The following is a 19,515-nucleotide window of genomic DNA, read 5'->3' on the forward strand; positions in this document are numbered from 1 at the left end:
TGCGTCCGCTAGACGCTCTTCTGGGAAAGCAGTGAACCCTCTGTGACTGTATTCAAATTCACATTAGACAGACAAGGCTCATTTACTGCCTCCAACCACAATACGCAGGCTACACTATAGACAAAAATACAATAAATACATTTATTCCCCCTACTAGGTGACCATTCCCGGTAACGTCACCATGGCCAACCAACATCCAAGGCAGCAGGATTAATCTCCAGCGGCCACCGGGCCTCGCCTTCTTCTAAATTATTGGAAAGCTGCCATGATAATCCAACAACTGTAGCCTGAGGTTGTTGAGTTATCCTATGGAATCCTGAAGCTTTTCTACTGTTGTACTGAAGCTCCCATCACCCTCGGAAAGACCAGATAAGAGACAGGAGATGAGGCTGGACTGGCACGTGGTGGCTTTTCTGCTACATTCGCATTTTTTAACGCTGTAGTAGGACATCCAAGATCTCTCTCCTACTGGGAGTCTGCAAGCTATGAGAATAATACTGATTTGGTCAGTCAAAGAAGTCTAAACGTGTTCATGTAATTAAGAGTTAACTGATAAAAAGGGAAGAGGTCTCTCGTACGTGAAAACCGCTTGCGAAAACTCAGCACAGACTAAACATCTGTATGAAGGAACAAATGAATGGCCGATGCCTCACATCAGACAGGAAGACATGTCTAAATCAGAAGCAGAACTATTCATCACAAATTAAGGAATAGTGTTAACAAGATAACGTCTCGTGAAATTAGAGCACACAACGTGGCACGTGATCTGCTGATATTACATGCCAAGAACGGACATGAACTGATGTCCTGGCACACAATGGTCACACATACCAACACTCTATACTTTGATGTTGTTGATAAACTAGGTGGGAACGGGATGGAAAAATTCCACCTTGAAGCTTGTGTTTAGGGAAACAACTCAGTAGGCAAGACAGACTGTTAAACATCTGTGAGGTCCAATATATCTGTTTTGGATCACGGCCAACAAGGAAGCATTGCCACTCTCCCCCTCTCCTCCCAGCTAGTGGTTTCCGATAGTTTCAGCATATGTCCTAAAGTTTCTACGGGAAAAAAGCAAAAATCCTACATATCCCTGTCTCTCATCAGCTGCTTAAACATTACCTCCCGGGTTGACAAGATGACACCGGAAACTGAACAGTTCTGTTTCCTTCCATCTGATGCAACAGTCTGTAAGGTCTACTGGGCCGGGGTCATAAAATCCCAGATGACACAGAAGTGCTACTCAAGGGCATTTGGCGAGTTCAGTATTTTCAGCCCAAATTTTGGTTTCCCACTAAGTTGTACCTAAGTCCAGTCTCTGTTTACTTCTTGCAGTTATAAATCTCAGGTTCTTGCCCAAAAATGTGCTCCTTTTGGTCCAGCCCAGTTTAGTGAATAAGCCCCAATGTAGATCTAACTGTGTACATAACCATGAGATGTTTAAAGGGTTTAGTGATTTTGGCAATTATATGGTTGGAAAGAAACAGACTAGGTGGGTGGGTGTCTTGAAGCTACCTTTACTGCGCCCCTGCCTGTTCCTGGGCTCTTAAACCGTTCCACATGATGTAATTAGTTGTAATCTGAGAAACAATACGGTCTTCTTTAATGTTCAAGTGGGGCCTCTCTTTTAACAATAGGAAACGTGCGTTTATTGAGAAGGAAAATTCCTGAGGCTATACGTTGCACATCGGAGTCTCCAGACGTATTGCTGTCTACTGTAAATCTTTAAACGATCTATTTCGCTCGCTGAGACATTGGTACCGGTCTACAGAATAAACCCGCTACACAGCAAGTATGAAAATATAAACAACACAACCCCCCAACACGAACTGAAGAGGCACAAACATGTTTTGTTCTGATTAAGGTCTCTCTGTATAAAATAAGAGGATTCTGGGTAACGTCATGCAAATGGCTGCAATGATGACTCGAGGAGGTCAGATTTCCTACACACGAGGTCCAGGGATATTTCTTACTAACACAGAGCTTGTTTAGGAGATGCCATTCTTTCAAGCAGCTGTCATCCAATGGATCCTTTTCAGCTCCTGGTGCTTCAAGAGTACAACACTGGAGCCGGCAAGAGTCAAGAGTACAACACTGGAGCCGGCAAGAGTCAAGAGTACAACATTGTCTATAGAGAATACGATTTCATCACCGCCATCCTACCTGGCCGCACCTTAAAAGATTCATTAGTTGCCTGTGCGATCTTCATTGGATAAAACGTTTCCTCAAAGCAGTCACTCGTGACCGTTGGTTAGAATTGACGCAAAACATGTCTACTAGGAGATGCTGATTGACGCAGAGCAGTGATTTCCTATGGATTGGCTGAGATTATCAGGATTGATAAGGTGCGCCAGATCGAGACAGGTGCGCTAGGTGAGTAAAGGGAAGTACAGCCCGTAGTAATTCTTGCCTCACACAGGGCATGCAGTTTTTAACTTCACCACTAGGACGTATTATAAAATGGGTTAATAAAGTAAAAATGGAATGAAAAATGGCCCTTACCTGAAATCGCTCCTATATCCACAGAATACACCATACATCACGGACACATGGTGCATTCAATGTAAAATATATTGAATTACTCACCTTTCCTCCAGCAGCGCTTAGAGGGTGTTACTCTTCATGTAACACCCACCACTTCGCCTGCTCCGCTCATCCCCAAGCAGGGCAATCCTCCTAAGCAACGTTGGCACGCTGGCTTCATTGCCGGCACTGGAACAGAGTGACATCACTAGAGACACCAGCAAGTGAGTTTGCATAGCAACCACAGTACATGCGCTGTGGTTGCTATGGGTGGAATACCTTAGGACCTCCAATGGGAGATCTTTTCTGCTCTCCCTGGTCAGTCAATGCCTCAGCAGAGAAATAACTTTTTATCCTAATAAAATCTTACGTTCAACCTAATGAGCATAAATTGTCTGGGGCATGACTGGCTCCCTTTAACAGATATTTTGTTTAGTTTTTTGTCTTTCTTAGAGAGTGAAACATTTCATCTTAAAAACCTACCCCCCAGTTCCTACACCCGCGTACAAGCGTACAGCAGCTTTAATGGTGGAAACTGAACATTTAAACCCCAGTTCATGACTGGACTGTCTCCAAATATACATTTCACTCCGTACATGTGTATTGGGTTATTCAGTAAACGGAGGGCCGTCAGCTGACCAGATGTAAAATTCATGGACTCATTCTTGCAGAGAGCTCCGCAATGGGCCTGAACGTCCACCAGGCCTGTCAAAAAAAAAGCGAGACACCAGGAAAAAAAAAAAACGAGATGGTGGGACTCGCGTCCCTTATCAGGGCTGTCCTGCTGGTCGCAGGTCTGTTGGCAGGTGTGTCGTTCAACGTCAGAATCATGAATTATAAATGGGAACGCTAATGATCTCGCTGCCAGTGATATGGGGGTCATTCTGTAAATAAAGGGCGGAATCAGGAGCCCTGTGACATTTTAACCTACAAACTGTGTATTGTACTCTTGAAATTATGGGTTTGTATCAAAATTCTATTTATTTTTTCTTTAGCCATCGCACATAAACGATATGTTTTCTTCCCTCAAAATCCTTGCTCACAATTATTAACGGAACGAGCCTGCCGAGATATTTAACCCGTGGGCAGAGGTAATACTCAGGAGATGCGAGTTAGCAGAATCCTTTCGGCTTTTCCTGCATCCCGGCAGTGGGACTGATATCCTCGCAGTAACTAGGTCAGGCAAAAAAAATGAAAACCGCCGGGCATGCGTCTGAGTGTGGGAACTATCTATAGTACTGGGCGCCATGGGGCATGAAAACTCCAGCCACGTCGGCAACCTTCCAGCACACCATCAGCCAGCAACACAGCAAAGATGCTTCCTCTGCTGCATGCTTTGGGGGACGGTAATTCTTATAACTCCCAGCCAGCCTAGTGCGAGTACGTTAGACCACAGTCTCCAAGGTGGCGCAGTGTTTTAAATGTTCTTATTGTTTTATCAATGTCTGATCTGAGTATTTAAAGGGACAGTACACCTTTTTAGTTTCATTCATGGAATTAGTGAAGTAAATACTGAACACAAACTGGATTGTTAAGGGAAATCTCTTCATATATGTCGGGAATGAAGACACTGTCACCTGCGCCATAATACCACGATCTGAGACGCCAGCAATTTTCACTGTTTAATTGCATCAACTTGGAAGAGGGGTACTGGTGGCGTCCTATACATGGCGTGCGCCCAATCAATAGACCGCCTTCAGTTCAGAATACTCTGACACAGCGTGGGTCGCTGTGCTATGAATGGTTAGAACATCCAATGAGAGCCAGTGGTAGGGGTGGGATAGGATTCTGGATTCCTATAGCGCCATTCGCAGTGCGTCCACTTAATATCTTGATAAATATCGAACACCCTGGCAGTTGAATCCCTCTGGGAAAAGTGCAGATTTTTTTATTTATGTTTAATTAGAGCCCAGTTTTCTTGCATCCGTTACAAGCAATGCACAGTGTATTCCGTTTTTTGGTAAAATATTAACAAATCCGTGCATCTGATTAAAGCTGAAGAAACATGATTGTATATATTTTGTTAATTACTGGTTAGTAAGCAGGATGAGAGCAGGGGCTGAGCTGCAGCTGTGAGATTCCCATCGGGCGCACGCAGACTCGCACACTAGGAATCCAGCTTCCCTTTGAATAAAGCTTGTGATTTCCCAGAATCCTCTGTGACTCACGCTCTCTCTGATTCCTCCGCCCACGTATTCCCACAAGTGCCATTCCCATGCTGTTTGAAAAGGCACAGAGAGACCGCCGCGATATTACGAGGCTGATCTCTCCGTATAACCAGAGGCAAGCAATCCAGGACAAAAGGCTTCCCGAAGCATTCATAAATGAATTAAGCCCTGCTCTCCATCGTAACATATACTAAGATAACCCAGCCTCCTACATGTCTCTGGACAAAATGTGCATCTTTACGCTCAACAACGGAAAACAAAACAGGCATACCAGCCAAGAGTCTGAGGTTTGATTAGGACAGTCCCTAATTTCTGCTTCCTGTGTTTCTATGCTGCTGTATTTGCGTATGTATGTGTATATGGCATGTTCGCCCAAAGTTATACGACTAGTTTGGGGTATGATTGAATGTGACTAAGTAGGTGGTTGGATGATGAGTGAGACAGACCTGGGAGAGGCTGTATAGGAGTGGAGGCTGTTTGTGGGGTTGTATGTTTGTGGGAATGCTGCTTGTGGGGTTGTATGTTTGTGGGAATGCTGCTTGTGAGGTTGTATGTTTGTGGGAATGCTGCTTGTGAGGTTGTATGTTTGTGGGAATGCTGTTTGTGAGGTTGTATGTTTGTGGGAATGCTGCCTGTGAGGTTGTATGTTTGTGGGAATGCTGCTTGTGGGGTTGTATGTTTGTGGGAATGCTGCTTGTGAGGTTGTATGTTTGTGGGAATGCTGCTTGTGAGGTTGTATGTTTGTGGGAATGCTGTTTGTGAGGTTGTATGTTTGTGGGAATGCTGCCTGTGAGGTTGTATGTTTGTGGGAATGCTGCCTGTGAGGTTGTATGTGTGTGGGAATGCTGCCTGTGAGGTTGTATGTTTGTGGGAATGCTGCCTGTGAGGTTGTATGTTTGTGGGAATGCTGCCTGTGAGGTTGTATGTTTGTGGGAATGCAGCTTGTTGGGTTGTATGTGTGTGTGGGAATGCTGTTTGTGAGGTTGTATGTTTGTGGGAATGCTGTTTGTGAGGTTGTATGTTTGAGGGAATGCTGCCTGTGAGGTTGTATGTGTGTGGGAATGCTGCCTGTGAGGTTGTATATTTGTGGGAATGCTGCCTGTGAGGTTGTATGTGTGTGGGAATGCTGCCTGTGAGGTTGTATGTTTGTGGGAATGCTGCCTGTGAGGTTGTATGTGTGTGGGAATGCTGCCTGTGAGGTTGTATGTTTGTGGGAATGCAGCTTGTTGGGTTGTATGTGTGTGTGGGAATGCTGTTTGTGAGGTTGTATGTTTGTGGGAATGCTGTTTGTGAGGTTGTATGTTTGAGGGAATGCTGCCTGTGAGGTTGTATGTGTGTGGGAATGCTGCCTGTGAGGTTGTATATTTGTGAGAATTCAGCTTGTTGGGTTGTATGTATGTGGGAATGCTGCCTGTGAGGTTGTATGTTTGTGGGAATGCTGCCTGTGAGGTTGTATGTATGTGGGAATGCTGCCTGTGAGGTTGTATGTTTGTTGGAATGCTGTTTGTGAGGTTGTATGTGTGTGGGAATGCTGCCTGTGAGGTTTTATATTTATGGGAATTCAGCTTGTTGGGTTGTATGTGTGTGGGAATGCTGCCTGTGAGGTTGTATGTGTGTGGGAATGCTGCCTGTGAGGTTGTATGTTTGTGGGAATGCTGCCTGTGAGGTTGTATGTATGTGGGAATGCTGCCTGTGAGGTTGTATGTTTGTGGGAATGCTGTTTGTGAGGTTGTATGTGTGTGGGAATGCTGCCTGTGAGGTTGTATATTTGTGGGAATGCTGCCTGTGAGGTTGTATGTTTGTGGGAATGCTGCCTGTGAGGTTGTATGTTTGTGGGAATGCTGCCTGTGAGGTTGTATGTTTGTGGGAATGCTGCCTGTGAGGTTGTATATTTGTGAGAATTCAGCTTGTTGGGTTGTATGTGTGTGGGAATGCTGCCTGTGAGGTTGTATGTTTGTGGGAATGCTGCCTGTGAGGTTGTATGTATGTGGGAATGCTGCCTGTGAGGTTGTATGTTTGTTGGAATGCTGTTTGTGAGGTTGTATGTGTGTGGGAATGCTGCCTGTGAGGTTTTATATTTATGGGAATTCAGCTTGTTGGGTTGTATGTGTGTGGGAATGCTGCCTGTGAGGTTGTATGTGTGTGGGAATGCTGCCTGTGAGGTTGTATGTTTGTGGGAATGCTGCCTGTGAGGTTGTATGTATGTGGGAATGCTGCCTGTGAGGTTGTATGTTTGTGGGAATGCTGTTTGTGAGGTTGTATGTGTGTGGGAATGCTGCCTGTGAGGTTGTATATTTGTGGGAATTCAGCTTGTTGGGTTGTATGTGTGTGGGAATGCTGCCTGTGAGGTTGTATGTTTGTGGGAATGCTGCCTGTGAGGTTGTATGTTTGTGGGAATGCTGCCTGTGAGGTTGTATGTTTGTGGGAATGCTGCCTGTGAGGTTGTATGTTTGTGGGAATGCTGCCTGTGAGGTTGTATATTTGTGGGAATTCAGCTTGTTGGGTTGTATGTGTGTGGGAATGCTGCCTGTGAGGTTGTATGTTTGTGGGAATGCTACTTGTTGGGTTGTATGTCTGCGCGCGGTTGCTTGTTGTAAGGTATTTTGGGCTGCAGTGGGGCAATAGGAGATTAAGTGGGAGTATAGTGTCTCTAAAGGGAGGGATAGGGACAATAGTGGGGGCATAGAGGGTTTATAGTGGGAAGGATAAGGGATGCAGTGGGAGTCTGTGCCTACCTTTGGCCAGGGAGGGGGGAGTCCTGATCCCTGGTGGTCCGGTGGGAGATGTACATATTCCGGTGTTGGGAAATGTATCTGAGCATTGCTGTGGTAATCCGTAACATCGCTCTGATACAGTGCAGGTGATAGAGACCAATTATAGTCTCTATTAGAGCGCCGGCCCTGCGGGCGACACAGCAGAGGGAGATCTTTGGTCTCCCCACTGCCCGCGGCACCCAATTCGCCCTGATATTAGACACAAATAGCTGATCTTGAACAATTCTCCAACTCCGCTCTTGTCGCAGCTTGGCTAGCTTAGCCTAGATTTTACCATTCACTAATAGATGAATATACCCCACAGTCATTAACAGCATTGAAATTGGCTATGTTTTGTCCCGGAATCAAAGAGAATCAATCCAAAATGGCAGAATTGGCTGGAGATTCTACTCATTGGAAATTCAGACTGGTAATGATAGCGTCCGCTATCTGGGAGTGAATGGGTTAATGCGCTAAATCCATTTCTGGGTTTCTAGGAATTTACAGACATGTTTCCCAGCAAGAAAATTTATTTATTTTCCTTCATCTGAAATTCCCATTCTGAAGCCATTCTCATATTACCGTAACCGGATACACTCCATCTATTAAATAGGGCAACTAGCAGAGGGACAAAAACCAAACATGCTTTATTCATTAAACCTTGACGGACATGTGAATTGCAACATTTAGCTATGAGGTGATGACTTGCTAACATTCCCCGTCTTTAGTCAGTTTGGTTATTCTTTTGCACGAATTTTGCAATTTGGTCATGGGTGAAGTCGTCCCCCAGCAAACAGGAAGAGAATGTGGTGAACTGAACGGATATTTTCAAAGTGTTGCAGCGATGAGTGTGGCCGGTTCAGGTTTATTAATATCCCTCTTTAAATAAAACCCGTAAACGCAAATGCTCTAGTGTTAAAGGACGTCAATAAATCCCAAATATTCTCTGAGGACTATTGGCTTTAAACAATGCGCAGAGTCTCCCGCTGCCATCCTTTTTGGATTTATTGAGCTGCAGTGATTTTAGAGAAGGTTGAAATCTGGAATTTAGGGTAACCGGAGGCCGCCATCTTGTTTTCCAAGAGACTACAGGAAGATCGGTTGAGTTTTTTTATTCCCATGCGGCTATTAAAATGATATTTGTTTTTGATATTTTACTTATGAAGTCTTTAAATAAACCTGAATTAAGCCGTAGTCTGCTAACAAGGGCTGATGAAAAAAAAATCAGCTTTAACAATATTTAAGGCCTAATTCACACCATCTGCACCCGTCAGAAATGGAGCTCAATGAGAAAAACGTTTCAGAATTTTGTGTAGCCGCTCAATTAACAGGCACGGGGGGAGCTCCCTAAATTAAGGGAGTATTTCCAAGATCCTAATGAAACAAACGAGACAAAACTCAGAGCTGCTCCAACAACTTGCAGTCGTTTTGTGTCGCCATGACAATTCGCAAACCTAGGAATTTATCCTTCACAATTAGACTCATTGGTGACAACAATTGTTACAAAAATATCCTCCTCTTGCAGAGGATTATGGGAGTTGCTGGTCACAACAATATGGCAGCCGGGTCACTATCCGGTTTATTAATTGTAAACTCTGCTTATCTATATTGGACGTCAGCTAATGTATACACCCCACGGGCGAGTTTTAGGGATATCGCACACTTTTTAAAATGTATTTTAGGTGGTGGGGGGAGGGGAGTTCAAGGGTTTAGATTTATACTTTTTTATAATTCCACACCTTCCATTTAATTGGCGAAGTTAAAGCTACGGAGCTTCTTTGAAATCATTTCTCCCCTCTGTGGCATGTTTCCAGGAGAAATGGGGTTAACCACTTCACTTATAACAAGCCAAATAATCAATCCCCTTCCTACAAGTAAGGAAACTCGCTGAGCAATTTGATCTCCAACGGTTCTCGTGAAACACGTAGAATTGTTTTGACATTGTCTAGGTCAGGACACAGCGCAGGGTCTGAACGAACTATCCGTCTTTATCCTGTGTGTCTGGGAATGTTTATCGGAATCGGACAACTCACGTCGATCTCCCAAACCACCATAAATAATGCAAAACCATTTCATCCAAAGTTTCATGATTGCCACGGTAAAACAATATCCTGATTCCCTAAATCATTTCTGTCAATGAACCAACAGCCGTTTAGGTACATCTGGGTTTTTAGAATTCCAGGATCATCTTGCACCTACCACCTCTACTCAGCCACCATTAAATGTATCTACTACTTCCCACCTAAAAAGCAAGATTTATAAAAATAAAAAAACCCACATGTTTTTCATTTTATCAATTGATCAAGGGTTCCATTTATACAGCTTGCAGAACTAACCACTCTACTTCAGCACTCGCCGCTATTTAACATCCTGATTTTGCTTTTAGGAAGGTAGGAAGGTCCATAAGGTGGGACAGTTCCTACATTTGCAGAAACACTTGAATAACATTGCAGATATTACGAAGAAAGCGCATATTGGCATAAGACTACAAGATAATATATCCGGGACTTTATACAATAACAAGAAATATACTAATTTCATTAAGCTCGCGGCACAACAAGAGCCTTGGTTTGGCTTAGATCAGTGACGTCTGATATCACAGAATGGTCTCATTTTCTACCGTAATTTGTGATTTGTTGCATAAATCAATTTCTGAGCAGTGGATAAAATCACAGAATGAACAATAGTGAGTGGTTTTTTTTTCTACCACAGTGGTGGATGCACAGAACAGCCTCCCAGCAGAAATGGTACATGTTATAGAACGAATGATTAAACTAGTTGTAGCTATGTGTGCTTTGTGGATATAATAAATAACATTTAATCAGAGTTCTCACTTGTTATTAACCCGTTCTGTAATGCACATTTTTAATCTGATAGAACAAATCTAATAAGGAATGAAATATTCTCCTCGGGGTCACCATACACCATCAGCGTTATTTACCAATGTGTGAATTATCAGAAATTCTAAGTGGATTTCCCATTTTAGTTAAAAATACCTGGAGTGGAACAATTAATGTCAGCTTTGCTCTCGGTCCTGCTATTTTGTCATAATATTTTCAATTTACTTTGAATCCCTGACATTTCACGCTGTTAGAAAGCGCCGTTTTACCAGTCACTATATAGCGAGCGTATGCACGAACATTCACCATCTAAATATTAATAATATCACCAACATCTTCAGGAAACCAATACACGAGTTCAACTATGCCGCACACAGACTTATTGCTAGCGTGCCAACATAAACTGTGGCGCAGGACAATGAACTCAACATGCTATTTTAACAAGACAAAGCCATAAACAGACACTGGACAAAGGGACTTTACAAACATGTTCAATGCAGTAAGCAATGCATTAATGTGGACATATTTAATGTCTATAGATTTATACAGGACATGCGTCTGTTAGATCCCATGAACAATTTTAACCTATCAATGGCCTATAACTGTGTCACATGACTTTAAGCTTAGATTTAGCACGACCCGACAAAAATATGTATATAAGACACAATTTGTCACAATTTGTCAATAAAAATAAAATTATCAAATATATAAAAAGAATCAACAACTATTTGAAATCTACATTTCTCTGCATTGCCTTAAAGTGCATCTTACCCTAGAAATCTATTACATTCGCAGGAGATTGGTAATATATTGCTGAACATATCATTAACCCAAAAGGCACAAGGGACAAACTCCCACCGTCGCTCGGCACCCCGAAGGTCACAGAAAATAGTTCAACATATTCATTAAATGCAGTCCATTCAGTCCGAGTGAATTGATTTAAAACTCAAGTTGCAACAGCTAGAAGTAGATTTAGACCCATCTTAAACGTGAAGTTTTTGGCTAATTTGGAATAAAATCTAAAAATTATTTTTTCGAATTTAGTAAAGGAAGCTCGGCAGTTTTTGTGAGTTTTTGGCTGTGGATACACAGTGTAACCCCCGTTCTCTGATCCTGCATATCAGACAAATTAACTTTATAGAACCTTAATTTAAGGGAAAATAAACTGTGCACCCATTACAGGGGTACCAAACACATTGTGTATTCAGTCATATATAACGGCCAGCTTTTATCAGTATTGACTCAGTACTAGACGTTCAGCAAACCTGATATAAAAAGGGCTTATTCACTAAACACCAAATTCTAGCGGATTGAGGAGCAAATTGCAAATTTGAAGCTAAAATAAGTGTTTTTGGGGGTGAAAACATCTCCAACTTGATTATAGTCAAAGGCTGAATATTTTATAGTAAATGTCACAGTTCTGTATAAATTGAATTACACCCCAATTTCTATGGATATAACGGATGTAATACAGCCCTCCCTCCAATAAGATAATACCAGACACTGCAGGTTCTAAAACACATCCAGGAGAGATTAGATTTAATAGCACTGTTTGGAGATAAACATGCAGGATGGTAACATTATGACAAATTAGGCTATTCTATCGCACACACTGTGACGTGATACTGCTTCGTTAAACAACAAATGAAAATATTCACTAAAAAGATCACATATATCACTGTGTTTAAAATGAAATAGATCCTTAATAACATATACAACGGCTCATATGTCCACCTCCTCCAAATCTATATGTGACTGCTAGGAGGTCACATGGTCTTTATACTGTGACTCTCCGGAATCTGGTCCTAATATGATAGGGCGGTCACATGATTCTTATAATGTGACCCCTCCTCCCCCCAATACAGTAGCAGGGAGTTCCCGTCCTCTAGCCCTAATGTATCATCTCTTCCTTGTACGTATGCCTTTAGGATCCCCAGCATCCCCAGTCAAATCATTGCCAAACAAAAAGCAGGCGCACATGTCAACTTTTACTGCACATTTGTGACCAACTATCCATCCAATCATCCTCCTGGTGGGGGCATTAAATGGCCTGTTAAATAGTGATATTTAATAGTGATACAATACTAGGCTTGTAAACCAGGAGGTGTGTTTCTTTTACCTTAAAAATGGACCCTGAAAACATGAATATACACCTACCCAGACAGCCACCAAAGATACATTTACCTAGACACCCACCATGAAGATACATCTACCCAGACACCCACCAAAGATACATTTACCCAGACACCGACCATGAAGATACATCTACCCAGATACCCACCAAAGATACATTTACCCAGACACCGACCATGAAGATACATCTACCCAGACACCCACCATGAAGATACATCTACCCAGACACCGACCATGAAGATACATCTACCCAGACACCCACCATATAGATACATCTACCCAGACACCCACCATATAGATACATCTACCCAGACACCCACCATATAGATACATCTCCCCAGACACCCACCATATAGATACATCTCCCCAGACACCCACCATATAGATACATCTCCCCAGACACCCACCATGAAGATACATCTACCCAGACACCCACCATGAAGATACATCTACCCAGACACCCACCATGAAGATACATCTACCCAGACACCCACCATATAGATACATCTCCCCAGACACCGACCATATAGATACATCTACCCAGACACCCGCCACATAGATACATCTACCCAGACACCCGCCATATAGATACATCTACCCAGACACCCACCATGAAAATACATCTACCCAGACACCCACCATGAAGATACATCTACCCAGACACCCACCATGAAGATACATCGACCCTATAGATACATCTACCCAGACACCCACCATATAGATACATCATGATCTACCCAGACACCCACCATATAGATACATCTACCCAGACACCCACCATGAAGATACATCTACCCAGACACCCACCATGAAGATACATCTACCCAGACACCGCCATATAGATACATCTACCCAGACACCCACCATATAGATACATCTACCCAGACACCGACCATATAGATACATCTACCCAGACACCGAGCATATAGATACATCTACCCAGACACCGACCATATAGATACATCTACCCAGACACCCGCCATATAGATACATCTACCCAGACACCCGCCATATAGATACATCTACCCAGACACCCACCATGAAGATACATCTACCCAGACACCCACCATGAAGATACATCTACCCAGACACCCACCATATAGATACATCTCCCCAGACACCGACCATATAGATACATCTACCCAGACACCCGCCATATAGATACATCTACCCAGACACCCGCCATATAGATACATCTACCCAGACACCCACCATGAAAATACATCTACCCAGACACCCACCATGAAGATACATCTACCCAGACACCGACCATGAAGATACATCTACCCAGACACCCACCATGAAGATACATCTACCCAGACACCGACCATGAAGATACATCTACCCAGACACCCACCATATAGATACATTTACCCAGACACAGACCATATAGATACATCTACCCAGACACCCGCCATATAGATATATCTACCCAGACATCCACCATAGAGATACATCTACCCAGACACCCACCATGAAGATACATCTACCCAGACACCCACCATATAGATACATCTACCCAGACACCCAAATACATCGACCATATAGATAATCTACCGAGACATCGACCATAAAGATACATCTACCCAGACACCCACCATATAGATACATCTACCCAGACACCCACCATATAGATACATCTACCCAGACACCCACCATATAGATACATCTACCCAGACACCCACCATATAGATACATCTACCCAGACACCCACCATATAGATACATCTACCCAGACACCCACCATATAGATACATCTCCCCAGACACCCACCATGAAGATACATCTACCCAGACACCCACCATGAAGATACATCTACCCAGACACCCACCATGAAGATACATCTACCCAGACACCCACCATATAGATACATCTCCCCAGACACCGACCATATAGATACATCTACCCAGACACCCGCCACATAGATACATCTACCCAGACACCCGCCATATAGATACATCTACCCAGACACCCACCATGAAAATACATCTACCCAGACACCCACCATGAAGATACATCTACCCAGACACCGCCATATAGATACATCTACCCAGACACCCACCATATAGATACATCTACCCAGACACCGACCATATAGATACATCTACCCAGACACCGAGCATATAGATACATCTACCCAGACACCGACCATATAGATACATCTACCCAGACACCCGCCATATAGATACATCTACCCAGACACCCGCCATATAGATACATCTACCCAGACACCCACCATGAAGATACATCTACCCAGACACCCACCATGAAGATACATCTACCCAGACACCCACCATGAAGATACATCTACCCAGACACCCACCATGAAGATACATCTACCCAGACACCGCCATATAGATACATCTACCCAGACACCCACCATATAGATACATCATGATCTACCCAGACACCCACCATATAGATACATCTACCCAGACACCCACCATGAAGATACATCTACCCAGACACCCACCATGAAGATACATCTACCCAGACACCGCCATATAGATACATCTACCCAGACACCCACCATATAGATACATCTACCCAGACACCGACCATATAGATACATCTACCCAGACACCGAGCATATAGATACATCTACCCAGACACCGACCATATAGATACATCTACCCAGACACCCGCCATATAGATACATCTACCCAGACACCCGCCATATAGATACATCTACCCAGACACCCACCATGAAAATACATCTACCCAGACACCCACCATAAAGATACATCGACCATATAGATACAGACACCTGCCGTTTAGACACATAGAACCAGACGCCCATAATAGATAGACCATACAGTGGTTGATATTGATGCACACATAGAAGTAGCGCATGTTACCTCTTTCTCTGACATATACAGCTGATCCCCTCGAATAACTACATATCGGTTTCTCCAGATCTCCCTGAAGATCCCTTTTCCGCAGTATTTTCGGATCCATCCCACTTTCTCTGGCTGACTGGGGGGCTGGCTCCCTTCTAATGGCCCCTGTACGGATTACAATGAAAAAAAAAAAGAGTCTTAGTAAAAATATTCCATAATCCACAAGGCTGCCCCCCCCCTTCCCATCCCATCCCCAGCAGGGGGCAAGGCCTGTGTCTGAAGCTGTGATAAGGTCAGGAGGCTGAGACAAACTATGACCACAATCCAATCTACTTCATTACATTACACAGCAAGGCCAAGCTTGGCTTCTGTAGGGACTTAGTGTCTGTCACAGCCCCTGCACAGTGTGTGCAATAAATACACAAAATTCAGTATATGCAACACTCATATAAGCATGTTTAGATTTATATGTGTAGATCTGACTTGCGTATATAATATACACACGGTTAATATGGATACAGGAAACAGGAAATCTGAATTACATGCATCAGTTCCACATATTCCAGTATCTTGACTTTTAACATTTTCTAGATATATCTCACATGTGTGAGATGTATATAAAGAAACGGCATTATGTGTATATATAGTGAAGGCATTGAATGCAGGCAGTTTAACACACATTGCATCATACATGACTATAAATCTATAAAGTGTAAGTATACACAAAGTGGGATGGAAAGCGACATATCATGCTGGGAAATGGAGCACAATGAGACAATATACAGCACAATGATACAACGTATAGCACAATAATACAACGTATAGCACAATGATACAATATCTAGCAAATTATACAAAATATAGCACAATGATACAACGTATAGCAGAATGATACAATATCTAGCACAATGATACAATATACAGCACAATGATACACTGTATAGCACAATGATACACTGTATAGCACAATGATACAATAAACAGCACAATAATACAATATACAGCACAATGCTACAACGTACAGCACAATGATACAATGTATAGAACAATGATACAATATACAGCAAAACGATACAATATCTAGCAAATTATACAATATATAGCACAATGATACAACGTATAGCACAATGATACAACGTATAGCACAATGATACAACGTATAGCACAATGATACAACGTATAGCACAATAATACAACGTATAGCACAATGATACAACGTATAGCACAATAATACAACGTATAGCACAATAATACAACGTATAGCACAATGATACAACGTGTAGCACAATGATACAACATATAGCACAATGATACAACGTGTAGCACAATAATACAATATCTAGCACAATGATACAACGTATAGCACAATGATACAACGTGTAGCACAATAATACAATATCTAGCACAATGATACAACGTATAGCACAATGATACAATATCTAGCACAATGATACAATATCTAGCACAATGATACAATATCTAGCACAATGATACAATATACAGCACAATGATACAATATCTAGCACAATGATACAACGTATAGCACAATGATACAACGTATAGCACAATGATACAACGTATAGCACAATGATACAACATATAGCACAATGATACAACGTGTAGCACAATAATACAATATCTAGCACAATGATACAATATCTAGCACAATGAGACAATATACAGCACAATGATACAACATATAGCACAATGATACAATATACAGCACAATGATACAATATACAGCACAATGATACAATATACAGCACAATGATACAACGTACAGCACAATGATACAACGTACAGCACAATGATACAATGTATAGCACAATGATACAACGTATAGCACAATGATACAACGTACAGCACAATGATACAATATACAGCACAATGAGACAACGTATAGCACAATGATACAACGTATAGCACAATGATACAATATATAGCACAATGATACACTGTATATCATAATGATACAATATCTAGCACAATGATACAATATATAGCACAATGATTCAATATACAGCACAATGATACACTGTATAGCACAATTATACAATATACAGCACAATTATACAATATACAGCACAATGATACAATATCTAGCACAATGATACAATAAATAGCACAATGATACACTGTATAGCAAAATGATACTATATATATAACACAATGATACAATATACAGCACAATGATACACAGTATAACAGAATGTTACAATTCATAGCCTAATGACACATTATATTACATATTGTATAATGTATAGCAGAATGGATCCATTGTATTATATATTGTACATTGTATTGCATAATGTATACATTGTATTATATATTGTAGAATTTATGGCAGAATTGATACATTTTGTTACATATAGCACAGTGAGAATAACAGGCCAGTTCTAAGCTGCTGTGTGCAGTAGCATTGCAGAGAGCAGACCATTGCCAGAGAGCCAACCCCAGCCTGCCTGTTTAAAGAATCAGAATGGAAGGAGATGGTGATTTACCCTCTTTGCAGACAGATTTTTCTTCATCCTGCAGCAGTGTAGGCTGAGAGATGTGGAGGCCACAGTCAGCAGGCAGAGAGAGGGTCCACTCCTCCAGGCAGAGGGGATATGTCCAGCAGGGGACTGGGTAGGAAGCTGTCTATGTCCCCTGGCTGCAGCCTTGCTCCTAGTTTGGAGATCAGACAGAGGATGTTCTCTCATCCAGTGCAGCCAAGCCTCTTTAACACACTCACAGACATGTCCAATGTGTGACAGCCCCCTCCCGGCAGAGCTCTCTCTGCTCACTGGCGCCCTCTGTGGGGAGTCAATGGCATTCAGAATGTCAGGGATTCTCCTTTGTTTCTCGTTTATCCCCCTCCCCCAAAGCTGGGGGGGAGACTGGGAAGGATGCTGAGGGGGGTCTGATTGTGTAATACTGAAACCCCCACTCAAATCTATAGATTCCCAGAAACTCAACACCCAGCAAATTATATTAAAAACACAAAAAGCAAAAATTATAAAATGTTATGTAAAATAAAGCAAACATATAAAAACTACTATACTAATATATACTAAATAAAAGCTAACAGTAAAAATACATTTTATAAAAAAATCAAAACAATATATGCCAATTAAAGCCAAAATAAAATGAGCCAATCCAATTCTCAAGAAGTCAGAAATATAAAATAAATAAATCCTTTTGTTGCCTTTTACTGATACTTTTTCCATAGTTTGTCTCTGCGCCCTGAACCGGGTCATAAGAGCTTGCAATCGAAATGATGTCTTCGATGTTTATATGCAGGCGTCATGGCGAGTTTGATCCGGTGGCTTCACTGTATATTAATTTATGGTTTTCAATTTATAACGAATATTGACGCAGTCAAATGGCCATCAAATGGTGCCTTAATTTCACAGGAATTGATCATTCAACGCAATCATCAGATTTTAAATCAATAACATAGTCCTGCTGTGTGTAATACAGAGACAAGCATCGCTCTGCGTATAGTACAGATACTGCACTGTGTGTAATACAGAGACATGCATCGCTCTGCGTATAGTACAGATACTGCGCTATGTGTAATACAGAGACATGCATCGCTCTGCGTATAGTACAGATACTGCGCTGTGTGTAATACAGAGACACGCATCGCTCTGTGTATAGTACAGATACTGCGCTGTGTGTAATACAGAGACACGCATCGCACTGCGTATAGTACAGATACTGCGCTGTGTGTAATACAGACATGCATCGCTCTGCGTATAGTACAGATACTGCGCTGTGTGTAATACAGAGACACGCATCGCTCTGCGTATAGTACAGATACTGCGCTGTGTGTAATACAGAGACACGCATCGCTCTGTGTATAGTACAGATACTGCGCTGTGTGTAATACAGAGACATGCATCGCTCTGCGTATAGTACAGATACTGCGCTGTGTGTAATACAGAGACACGCATCGCTCTGTGTATAGTACAGATACTGCGCTGTGTGTAATACAGAGACACGCATCGCTCTGCGTATAGTACAGATACTGCGCTGTGTGTAATACAGAGACACGCATCGCTCTGTGTATAGTACAGATACTGCGCTGTGTGTAATACAGAGACACGCATCGCACTGCGTATAGTACAGATACTGCGCTGTGTGTAATACAGACATGCATCGCTCTGCGTATAGTACAGATACTGCGCTGTGTGTAATACAGAGACACGCATCGCTCTGCGTATAGTACAGATACTGCGCTGTGTGTAATACAGAGACACGCATCGCTCTGTGTA

The 19,515-nt window shown here is 42.3% G+C and overlaps 1 protein-coding gene across 1 annotated transcript in view; it reads right to left on the minus strand.

Annotated features, from left to right (window-relative positions):
- Positions 1 to 17,949, minus strand: part of PLEKHO1 (pleckstrin homology domain containing O1) — a 42,419-nt gene extending 24,470 nt beyond the window's left edge. The window contains exons 1-2 of the mRNA XM_063439196.1: positions 17,758 to 17,949; positions 15,275 to 15,421 (exon numbers count right to left, since the gene is read on the minus strand). Coding sequence (XP_063295266.1) covers positions 15,275 to 15,421; positions 17,758 to 17,784 — 174 coding nt within the window. The 5' untranslated portion in view covers positions 17,785 to 17,949. The remainder of the gene's footprint in view (positions 1 to 15,274; positions 15,422 to 17,757) is intronic.
- Between the last annotated feature and the right edge of the window lie 1,566 nt (positions 17,950 to 19,515).

Source organism: Pelobates fuscus, chromosome 13 (assembly GCF_036172605.1).
Source record: "Pelobates fuscus isolate aPelFus1 chromosome 13, aPelFus1.pri, whole genome shotgun sequence".
NCBI classification, from domain to species: domain Eukaryota; kingdom Metazoa; phylum Chordata; class Amphibia; order Anura; family Pelobatidae; genus Pelobates; species Pelobates fuscus.